Below are 12416 nucleotides of genomic sequence, written 5' to 3' on the forward strand. Positions count from 1 at the left end.
GAAACCAGGCTATGATCTGTGGATGAACAGAGAGAACAGACACTTACATATAGCATTGAAGCTTTATTGAACATAAAGCAAATGTTGTATACGCTGGTGAGGTTAATCCGATATTTTAACTCAATCCTGCACAATGTGTCCTTGTGCTACACAAAATGTCCTGCCCACATTTAATTTCAAAAGAGTAGTGCTTTAACCTGTGCGTCTGTCTTAAACCTTAGAATCTGCTCCTTGCCGTTGGATTTGTCGCAGGGCAGTTTCACCAACTCCTGAAGACAATCTTCTGTCTCGTTCAAACAATACCCTTTCATACCGCTGGCAGCACACTCATAAAAGCTGCCGTTTAGCAGACACGCGCACAGCCAAATTACAGGCACTATGCAGGCACGAACAAAGATTTTGCCGTCTTCCTTTTGCCATTTGCATTGTACCCTCCTGCGGCTGCAACAGCAAGTGCAGTTCTCCGTGTAGATCCACCACAGCCTGGTGCTGAAGGAAAGGCCCAGAATCAGAAGCATCGCTGCCGGGGCTAGTAGGAAAGTCATCCCATACTTAAAGTTCTCTTTGCTGCATGGACAATCAAAGGACACCACGGAGAAGATATGCTCACCACCGATGGTTATCAGAGCCATAAGACAGTACCCGATGACCGCCTTCTGTGCCACGAAGAAATTCAGGAAGGTATCCATAATGCAGATCACAATGTTTCAGATGAGAATCTGCACAAAGAATGCATGCACTGTATACTGTCTGTAGAAACGATAAATAGAATATAGAAAATAAACCGTATCTCAGTATATGACTCAATAAAGTGGTCGGGACAAAGTACAAAGCATTGACGTCAAAAGCAGGGCCGGTTCTGGGGGGGGGGGGGGGGGGCAAAATCAAGTAATACATTATCAGATATTGCACTTGTCATCGAGTAATAGATTCAGTACTTTGTCCACCACTGTGTCATTGTAACGGAGCTCTTTGTTTGACCTCTGACCCTGTGTTGTGTTTTAGATCGTCATTCTTCAGCTTCCTAGTTCTAACAGAACTCAACACTTCATCACTGAGTCTGTTTCACTGATTTCACTGATTCACAAATCTGTTGATTTGTGAGGGAAACCCTACTGTGTGGAGAGTGATGACATTCCATCAGAGAGGACACTGGGAAGTGTTGACCAGATTTACATGTGATGTCGGCCACAGTGAAAGCGGCAGTGAAGTGTTCTGGTGTTTGTCTGGTCTGAAAGAGTACAGCAATGCTGTCAACATCACAGTTGTTGTCCAGTTCCTTCATTCACTACCTACCAAGTAGTTCAGTGTGAATGGCATGCTAATATGTGGACTGTTTTGAACTTGTTTTTACAACGTCACACGCACGCATGCACGCACACACACACACACACACACACACACACACACACACACACACACACACACACACACACACACACACACACACACACACACACACACACACACACACACACACACACACACACATTATATGAATGCACAGATCATTACTATAATTTAAACCATTATTGAAATAATGATGCTCATTTGTTTACCTTTAGGCGACACAAATGTCTATGAAGTTATCAACCAATCTGGTGACATTGAAAATGGTACAGTATATATTTTAATGATTCAATCAAATGATTAAAAAAAAATCTATGGTAGTTTCATTTGATTGACCTATACGCATTTACGTAGATTGTCAGACTTACAATATTGTTTCAAAAAATCAATCAGACAGAGTCCTTTTCACTGACATTATACATTGTTGATCTGGACTGGAATGTAACTCATTCTCTCTAACTGTGTCTTCCACTGCTTAGTAATCATACTGTAGATGTGACGTTATGAAAATGGATTGTCTTTTATTTCCAACAGGAAATTGTTTATCTGAATTATGTTTACAACTAGTTTCCCATCAAGGGGAATTTGTCACATTTTCACAAATTGGATTTATCTGTAATATAGGGTACGTGACATCATCATCATACCCGGAAGTTATGTGGGAATGCCTAATATGTGGCAAAACTACTTCCTGGCCTTGACAGTGCATACATCCAAACAGAAAAGTCCTAACTGATAGTATTAAACGACTTTAAACTACGTTAAACTCACTCTGAGTCTTTGCCAATCAATTTGCCAGTCAACTTTATGCATGCGCGTACCCTCTATTGATTGGAAAGCCAGATTTTCTGTAGATTGTATCACTCCATTTTGTTTGTACAAACATTACAACATTTATTAATAGCATCAGAGTCCACAATCATAAGTGTTTGTTGAGTGATTTAGAACTGAACAGAGATATGTGTGATATGATGGACTGAAACTTTTACTTAATGAATGATAAAACTGCATGAGAAGTGAGTACACTTCAGACTACGTTTTATACTGCATGTTTAATGACACAGTATTGTTACTGTAACTCTGTTTCATTTCCTTAGATACAGTCGTGTAGGAAACCCAACACCACACAATGTGGATGAAGACAAATGGATCCCCCTGGCCTGGCCTGGCCCCAACCCAACCCAACCCAACCCAACCCTACCCACACACGTGCCAAACCTGTGCAAAACTAGCGTTTTTGACTAGTGAACCGCAGCTGAAAGGAATCATGTTAATTATCATGTGTGTTTCATTTAGGTTTCATCATCATCATCACTGGTGGAAAGTAACTAGGTAGGCCTACATGTACTCAAGTAGGCTACTGTACTTAAATAATATTTTTTAGGTATTTGTAGTTTACTTGAGTATTTACAATACCTTTACTTTAGTCTATACTTTTACTCGGTCCACTACAATTATTTGAAAACGTTGTACTAGTTACTTTGTAGATTTAAATTATTACAAAACATAGTAACCACTTCAATAGGCAGGCTACTATATAGGCCTAGATTTTGGCCATTTGGAAATAGCTGATCAACAAGCTCACAATGCGTCGCAATACACAGCATTGTGAGCTTGTAGATCCGCTATTTTCAAAAGATCTTTCTACATTTTTAAATCTTAAATGGGACATTTTGCATAATGAGTACTTTTATTCTCAGTACTTTAGTAATTTTTTATGCCAATCCTTTTGCACTTTTACTAAAGTACATTTTGAATTCTGGACTTTTACTTGTGACTGAGTAGTTCTATATTGCAGTATTGATACTTTTTCTTAAGTACAAATTGCAAGTACTTTTCAGCCACTGCAAATTATGTTGTCAACAAACAATAGTGTCTCACTGTTCTCAAAGGAAGACGGAATGGAAGATAGGCTATATATTTAATAAAAAATAAGAGAAACTGTCAGAAACATGATCAAATTAATAATACAATTCTGCTTAAATACTAAAATAGACTAGACTAAATAGACATTTATTATTGATCAACAATTAATGTATTAATAGGCCAAGCAGAGATGGATATTGTGCATATTGTTCTTATTGCATATTAATTGTCTTCTTTCTTGGTCCCGCCTTATCGCTGCTTGCAGCTATATATGTTTTTGCTTTTCTTTATTTATCTTAATTTTCTAGTAGGCCTATGGTAACTGCATTTTGTCCTGGCTGTCATTTGTAATTGTAGTGGTGATATTGTGTCAATAAATAAATAAATGTTTGTTGATACACTCCAGTCCAGTTGGTGGCGGTTTACATCTGTGAAGTCGGACACTCCTCCAACAACAAAGAAGACACAGAATTCGACGGGTCGCCAGTTTCAGTGTGACTTAGAGGAAGTGTTTGTTTGCACGCTGTGTTGTGGTTCCAAAAACAGACTCTTTACTGAGCCATCATCAGAGACGAGACAACAGACATGGAGGAGGTAGAGACGTTAAGAGTGCTCGTCAATGAGCGTCTGTGCGCGGCAGCAGAGGAGATCTTAGCGCTGTTCGGTAGAACCATAGCCCAGTACCAGCAAGAGATCCACGAGCTGCGACACAAACACACTGAGATGCCAATAAGTCCTTTATCAGGTCAGTAAACGATGGCACAAGTTAACACGAATGCTACACAATGTAGGGGACTGGTCTGTAAACTCAACAGCGACGCGTTGTTTTAGCTTTTAGATGATTTACAGCACCGCGTCCTCGTACTACGGGGGATTTATGAATTGAATGAGCTTCAGTCCTCAGTTTACATTGAACCTGCGATATCAATATTTGCCGCTAGAGGTGAGTCGAACACGCACTTTAAAAGGCACTGTTGAATGGATACACAGTTCAAGGAAAGTAAAGTAGCCTACAGGAGAGGTCAATACAAAATCTGCTAAATGATAAAACAAGAAAAAGCATTAATACTTGTTTACATCAGGGTCATCCATTTTCATTCTGTTCTATGCATGAAAAAAGGAAATCATATACACGGTTGTCGGTTAGAATAAAAGGAGAATAACATAACTAAGTATACATTGCACACTTCTATCTGAAAAAGAAAATGACTGGTTGTTTTGTGGGTGGATCCAATGTAGTTTTTTATTGAGCTCTTGTTTATAAAATAAAAACCACAATATTAATCAGTGTTAATTAATCCACACCCACAACACCAGAGGCAACAAACCATGTGCAACCCAGATTCGGCACAAACAAGGGACTAAATTATTTTCGCTCCTATGCCACCAAAATGTGGAATGCCCTACCTACAGTCATTAAGACATGCAAATCCCTTGACTCCTTCAAAACCGCTCTCCAAGGGCACCTACGGACGGCTGCAATTCGAAACTGGCCCCCGTAAAATCACTGTTTCTGTTTGTTTTCCCTTTTTCCCTCCTCTATGATGAATTCCTGTTCTGTTCTTTGCCTATATAAGTGTATATTTGTACGTCTCTAAATGTTTTGATGAATTGAACAAGGTGGACCCTCTTGTAAACAAGTATAATGCTTCATTCGGTTGTCCACTCACAATTAACAGTCTTTGTATTGAGTTGTGCTTGAAATGTACTGTAATTCTGCAAACTGTTATTGATATTAATATTTCAATCAATCAATCAATCAAAGAGCCAAGGAAAGTGCAAATAAATAAATACAATAAACTATTTAAATGTACACAGTGTTCTCAACCTTTTCAGGCCGTGACCACCCAAAGCAATCTTATTGTCTCCACCAGGCCGAAGGCATGGGGAGAGAGTATGTTTTGCATTCCGTCGGCCCGTATGTGTGTGTCCGTCCGTCTGTGTACAACTAATCTCCGGCACCGTTGGTCCGGACGATGCCAAACTTTGGACAATCACTCCCTGGGTGCGAACGAACCTCTGCTCTGACCCAATTCTTCCACAATGGCCTGTTATAGCGCCACCATGAGGCCGACTTTTGCAAAAAACATTTCTGTAGATTACACCTACACATATTATCCGCACATCAGTATACAAAATCTCTATAGTCATGTGATCAACACGGATCTGTCCGCTTCCCCATATTCCATCCCCATTGGTTAAGATTGCCTTCCAAAGTTTGCAGGATTGGTTGATTTTATCCATATATCACGCAAATTGGTATACACTATGGCCCTCATTTATCAACCGTGCGTACACCAAAATATGGGTGCACGCCGAAATTACCGACATTTTCGACATTTACCATTTCCACCATAGCTTGAAATTGAACTTGAGTAGGACAAAAAGTCACGTCTGGTCGGGAGCTGTCGTACGCTTTGTCCTTGGCTGTTTTTCTGTCGTACACAAGCGGAGCAGCATTGTCTGAACTGCTGACACGCTGTCACAGGCATCTAAACATATGTTTTCACTCCTAAAATGTTAATATAAAACGGTATGTGTATGTAAAAAAAAAAGAGAGAGATTTCCAACTTTACAAGTAATTAAAATCGCGCAATTAAAAACAATATAACATGTTTACAATGTATTAGTTTGTGCTTAACCAAACAGTGCTTTACTGGCCTTGTTATGCAAGCTCACTTGTGAGATGATTTGGGAACGCATGCAGCATATGTGATTATGATATTATAAAAAAAGGCATAACTGGACTGCACGCCTTTATTTCCAAGTGACAATGACAAGCATACAGCTTGCCTATTTGCAAGTAGCAGGCTATAGGCGTAAGGGGCTAAGGGCTTAATCATTCACCATTTAAATAAGTGCTTTGACAGTTCAGATAAAAGCGAGATCATTTTCGGGGGTCGGGAGGACGGGACCGAGGCGTGCGTCGCCAACACATACCAGCACACATGCAACCCCCCTCCCCCACCCTGACAAGCAATGTAGGAGTTACATTTAGTTTGACACAGTACTGATATATAATGTTGTTCTTGTCCAATTAGCTGCCTGGATAAACAAACTATGTGATGATGATGATCCCCATCAGCCTCAGTGTGATGAAGATCAGCCACAGATAACGGATCACAGAGAGATCAAGCTAGAATGTGATGCAGATGTACAGGTGTGTGTTGGCATAAAGTGATTTAGAAGGCATTTGTATAATCGACTTCAATTAGCCCTTCACTAAGTCCCTCCCCAACCCATCCTTGTCCAGTAGGCACGTTAGCAGCGAAGAAAGCTTGACCTGCATAGCAACCATTGCTAAACTATTTGGATTGGCATTGGACAATCGCTTTTTGCGGTGGGATTTAGTGAAGGGCTAATTATGAATGGGTCATTGTTGGTACCTGTCATTCACAGTCACTTGTTTGTCCTGTGCATTTTTATTTTACAAAGCTTTGGCCTTCGATTAGGACTGTCATAGATTAGACTGTCATTTTCTAATTCTATATACCGTAGTCTTTGTCTCTACCCCCATAATAGTCACTGGACATCTGTGCGCAAAGCCTGTACTTCTCTGACCCTGTAGCCATGGATCTTGACTCGACATACAGAACCCTGTGTGCACTGTTACTGTATTAGACTGTATTTTTCAATATGCGTTTTCATTCATATATATATATGGGAGCACGCACAGGGACGTTCTGTGCTATGAGCTTGTAGATCTGCTATTTTTGACAATGCAAATGAATGTATATATTTAATGTGAACATTTTTTTACTAAAATCTTTGCTTCTGGGGGTCCCTGGCAGTGTTAGGCAGTAACAAGTTACTAGTAACGACGAGTAGTGTAAGCCACGATATTACTCTGGCAAAACAGTAATATTATACCATATTACTTTGTAAAAATAAAAATGTACATATTACTCAGGATTAGTTGGGTACCGTTTGAAAACATTTTATTTAAAAGGTCAACTGCTGCTTTATTTTATAGCCTTTTTGGCGGATTGGTGACTCTTCTTATTATTCAAAACAATTGGATTCAGTTTTAAAAGAAGCTGACTAAACAGATTGTGTTGCTGTAGGATCCCTTTTTTGTAATATAATATGTAATTTAATATATTACTCTTGATTCCAAGTAATAAGTCATATAATATTACTTTTAATGATGTTTGATGCCAAAACAAAACAATACACATTAACTATAATTAAGTGTCAAACAAAACTGTCATGATCGTTCCCAACCCCAGATGTGTGGAACATCTCAACCATCCTCAGACATCCGTCTGGTATCTCCACAACCTTCTGAAGACACAGAGGACAGCGAGGATTACTCCCGAAACACGGACGACAACCCACCCTGCGGACCGAGGAAGAGAAGAAAGGCGAAAACACAAGCCACGCCTGTCGGTGTGGCGTCAGAGAGCCCTGCGCGCTCGGGGCAGGAAGAACAAACGGAGACGTTGGGTCTCGTTTCGCCTTCGACTCGTTGCAGAGTTTGCGGAGAGTCGTTCCTGAAGAAACGCACATTTATGAGACATGTTCAGGTACGGATGTCACGATCTAAATGAGACAAAATACAATCACCCCAATTGTATACGTTATATTGTATCAACATACAAAATTACATTTTATTAATTAAAAAAAGTAACATAGTACCGCTTTAAGAGATAATCATATTCATAGTTTCAATACTGTGGGAAATAAATCAATTCAGATATTCAGTATCTACGTATTTGAAGAATGCAGTATATGTTTTTACAACTCAGGTTCATTCTAGTGAGTGTGGTGTGTGTGGGAAACATCTGGACCTCACAGAGAGCTTAGATGTTCACCTCCAGGCACACAGGACGTGTTACTTCTGTGGAAAACACTTTGAGGACATCATGGACCTGGAGAGGCACGTCAGGACACACACAGGTCAGTGTTGCCATGTCTGCTTATCAGGCCCGGATCTAGCCCAAGTCTTCTCATATGTGCCCCTTTTGACCCTCAAAACATCGAGCCAGATGTCCCTGAGTAGGTAGAGAAAAGCTAAATTTCTCCGGAAAATCTAAAAACAAATCACTTTTTAAAATTCAAATCAATTATTGATTATTTTTGTATTCAAATCAATTAGTTTGATTAACTTTCACACCCTCTACACACAGGTCAGAAGGCGCTGGACTGCTCAGTGTGCGGCAAAGGCTTCTCGAACCGCGAGGCGCTGGTGAAGCACATGGGCGCGCACTGCGGCGACGGGCGCACCTTCCGCTGCAACGTCTGCAATCAGACGTTCACACTCGGTGGGAACCTGAAGCAGCACATGAAGATCCACACTGGAGAGAGGCCGCACGGCTGCACCTTCTGCGGGAAGACCTTCCGGCTGCGCGCCACGCTGGCCCGCCATGTCAAGAGCCACACCGGAGAGAAGCCCCACAGTTGCGCTTACTGCGGTAAAGGCTTCATAGAGAAGGGGAACCTGAAGGTCCACATGCGCACGCACACCGGAGAGACGCCCTACAAGTGCTGCATGTGTGGCAAGAGGTTCAGACAGCTGTCGTGTTTCTATAAACACTCATGTCACCAAGCAGCACAGCACGGGGACAGAGTTCTACCTTATTACACCAAGGATGACCAGTGACAATGCTGTGTCAATGCTAGTTTCATGCAGGGTTTCTGAAGAGCTTTATGTAAGCTATGGCTTTAACCCATTTTGGTGTTTTAAACATTGTTATAATTTAGCTATATTGAAAAATAGCAGATCTACAAGCTCACAAGCTTGTATGTCTGCTTTATTTTATTTTATTGTGAAAATATTTATTTCAGAAAACTGGAGGATTTAGAAGATTTCATTTTTATTTTGAGGTCAGGCCTAAATGGGTTAAAAATAGTCTTAAATTCATCCTTAATGCGTCCCTCTATTTGCTCTTCCAGTTCCCGTTCTCAAAAAGTCTTAAACCCAACTTGCCTAAACCTGCAGAAACCCTGTCATGAAACCGACCATTAACATATGTGTGGGAGAGGTTCAAATAGCAAACAATTGTGTGACCACGCGGCAGTGTGAGTTCTACCCAACTACACCAAGCATGAGCACTGTCTTGGCTGTCATGATCATGACTCAAGACCCACTTGTGGGTCACAGACCAATCTCTGCACCATGGGGGATCAGGCTTTCTGTTCAGCTACTCCTCGGATGTGGAATGCCCTGTCTCACCACCTGAGAGCACCACAGTCTGTTGATACTTTTAAAAGGGGACTAAAGACCTCTCTTTGCCTAGATGGACTTATTGTTGCCTGAGTTTTAGACTTTTTTTTAAATCTATGCATAGACCATTGATCCGATTTTTTTTCTTGCCTACTAAATCAAAAGTTAACAAATGTTTTTCATGCCAGAACCCCCAAATTCATGTATTTAGGGTTGCTTGGCATGCAGCTGAAAATGTTTAGTGCCAGGGGTGGGCTATCTAAAATAGCAGATGTACAAGCTCTTGTAGTTGTTGGTAACTGGTCTGATGCAGGTATATTCTCTGTTTGACCTTGTAAGATCACGCTAATCATTTGCTACATTTGAATAATTGGCCAGTCTAGGAGTGATCAATTATTTTTTTAATCTAGCTGTCTGCCAGTTACATGCCGTTTATGGTTAAAACAGCAACATACATATACATTTTCAGTTTATACCCATTATTCAATTCAATTCAAAGGGCTTGAGAAAAGACATTTACATTGCCAAAGCAAAAAGTGGAACAATACAATTAAAACAAAATGTTTGTACAATTGAAAGTCAGAATCTCCATAAATCAATTTCGTCTGAGGACAACCTAGACTCCTAGAGAGAGAGAGAGAGAGAGAGAGAGTACCAAGATCAATCGATACAGATATACACACAATCATTAGTCATTAGATTAATGATTAGTAGGGTGGTTGTGTTCCATTTGATATCCTATCAGCAGCTCACACATCTTGCTGCTGTTTTTGCACATTGTTGTACTTTGCCCAGCAGATGTGGGAGTTGTTTCTCATGTTTTCATGAGAATCTCTGTGGGAGGTATGTGTCTCTGATGTCTTGCCTTGGTACAGTGGACTGATGGTTAGGAAATGTAGCTCAGTTTCCACTTGATTTTGTGTGCATAGGGTTATGCAGGACTAATCTGTAGGCTATGGTAGTCTGAGAGACTATGTTAATGCATTAACCAACATGCTTAGTGGTTACAATGTTATTTCCAATTTCCATAAGTTTTACTTATAGCCTACTCCACTACAACTAAGAGACAAATATTGTATAATTTTGAAAACTTTAGTTACTACTACTACTTTGTAGATTTGGATTATTATTACAAACATACATTTGCCACACTATATACGGGACGTTGTGAGTTTTTTTGTAATGCATTTTAGTCATGTTTAGCAGTCTGCCTGCTCTTCTACTGAGACGTTTACAGTATATTCTATGATATGATCTGGGACCTACTGATTGGCACTGTTATATTTATCTGGGGAACCGAGTAAAATAAACGTATTGCCTGATTTACCTCACATCCTACAGTTCATGGACTAGTTCAATGGAAAAAAACATTTGATGACATTAAATTGAACTCAATTTGAAAAAACAAAACAAAAAAACATCCTTAATATTTCTTGGCTAGATCACATGACGAAATAAAATACCAGAACAATACAATAGAGCACGCACACCCACAAACTAAACGTCAGGGCTGAGGTAAAAAAAAGAAAAGGTCCGCACTGGAATAAGCGCCAAAGCTTAACATTTATTTAAGGTTCCGTCTGATGAAGAGCTGTGAGGCTCGAAACGTCAAAGTCGTACTATTTGTCACACTGCAGTGTCCACTATGGTGTTATTTAGGAACCTTAAATAAATGTTAAGCTTTGGAGCTTATTCCAGTGTGTGGACCATGGCCGACCCTATTTTCTTTTTTAAGTAAAATACCAGTCTCACTGCTGTATTAAATGTATAGACATTTCCCCCAAGAGACAGCAGGTGTAAAAGCTCAATGTAAACATTACAACACATTGTGAGCTTGTAGATCTGAAATAGGACCACTTCACCACTTTTCAACCTATCTTCATATACCGGTAGCCTAATAGGTCCTCAATAATAATCATGAAAAAATTGCATGATTTTTTTCTACTCAGTCTGTCAGCGCAGGCACATCTTAGCGCACAGCCGCGGACAGACGAAGCTGACGTCATTCCGGCTTTTTAGACAGCTGGTGGATGGAAAAGAAGCTCCACGAGCGTTTCCGGGAATCTGTCCGTCGCGTCAGTCAGCCGCTGTCTAAAAAGCCAGCTGTCTAAAAAGCCGGAATGACGTTGGACGTCAGCTTCGTCTGTCTACGGCTGTGCGCTAAGGTGTGCCCTGGCCCACAGTCTCATAGGACGGCTGTGGGCAGTTTAGAAACCGTCTTCCAATGACATCATCATTAGGCAGATTTATTTTTAAACATTATTTTTTTACAAAGATATTTCGATTTTCATAATCGTGAGAACGATGTCTTCCATTTTCGCATTGCAACTTTTCAGGACTAGAAAGTCTGCAGTTTCTATTAGCTTGTATTCCCCATCGATGATGTCACTGGAAGACGGTTTCTGAACTGCCCACAGCCCTCCTATGAGACACAGACCGAGTAGGAAAGAAATTGCACCATTTTTTTCATGATTATTAGTGAGGACCTTGGACCTATTTTATGAAGATAGGTTGAAAAGTGGTGAAGTGGTCCTTTATGTGATTCATAATGTATTTTTTTCCCTTTCTAAAATTGCAATGGAGTGAAGGTTTTGACAGACAGACAGTTAAAACTAAAGGCCACTAGGCCAGTCCACACTAATGCAATTCTGGGGACTTTATTCTGGGGATAAAGTAAAAGTAGTTGCATTTATACTGTGAACTGAAGACAAATGTAAAACAGTCAAAGTATACCATGACAGCACAACAAATACATGTACTCTAGCATAAGGATACACAAAGCATGTACTTGTGCAGTAGTCAAGTAAATGTACTACTTAATTATTATACTGTGTATACTAGTCCACACTGTCTACACCACCTTGATTCTACTCTAAATGGTAGCCTACCTGTATGTATACTCCAATCCAACAGATCAGCCTTCCGTTCCAACAGGGGGCGGTGTAGCGCAGAGTCACTCATTCCATTCCAGACAATAAAAACACGTTGACGCGGAAGTCAAAACATAACTACACCAACACAACAACAACAGCTG

General features: G+C 40.3%; 1 protein-coding gene across 1 annotated transcript; it reads left to right on the forward strand.

Moving 5' to 3' along the window:
- The first annotated feature begins 3731 nt into the window (after positions 1 to 3731).
- Positions 3732 to 9629, forward strand: LOC308331998 (uncharacterized protein). Its single transcript, XM_080787579.1, has 5 exons — positions 3732 to 3961; positions 6258 to 6376; positions 7446 to 7742; positions 7965 to 8115; positions 8346 to 9629. Exons 1-5 carry the CDS (start codon positions 3802 to 3804, stop codon positions 8816 to 8818), a joined length of 1200 nt encoding a protein of 399 aa, XP_080643705.1. The 5' UTR covers positions 3732 to 3801; the 3' UTR covers positions 8819 to 9629.
- Positions 9630 to 12416: the final 2787 nt, after the last annotated feature.

This window comes from Protomyctophum bolini (assembly GCF_963924005.1).
Source record: "Protomyctophum bolini genome assembly, chromosome: 17".
NCBI lineage: Eukaryota > Metazoa > Chordata > Actinopteri > Myctophiformes > Myctophidae > Protomyctophum > Protomyctophum bolini.

Excerpts from the sequence above, each read along its gene's own strand:
- LOC308331998 (XM_080787579.1), top strand. The coding sequence starts at position 3,802 with ATGGAGGAGGTAGAGACGTTAAGAGTGCTCGTCAATGAGCGTCTGTGC. Across the intron at positions 6,377-7,445 it reads AATGTGATGCAGATGTACAG|ATGTGTGGAACATCTCAACC; the intron begins GTGTGTGTTGGC and ends TCCCAACCCCAG. Across the intron at positions 7,743-7,964 it reads CATTTATGAGACATGTTCAG|GTTCATTCTAGTGAGTGTGG; the intron begins GTACGGATGTCA and ends TTTACAACTCAG.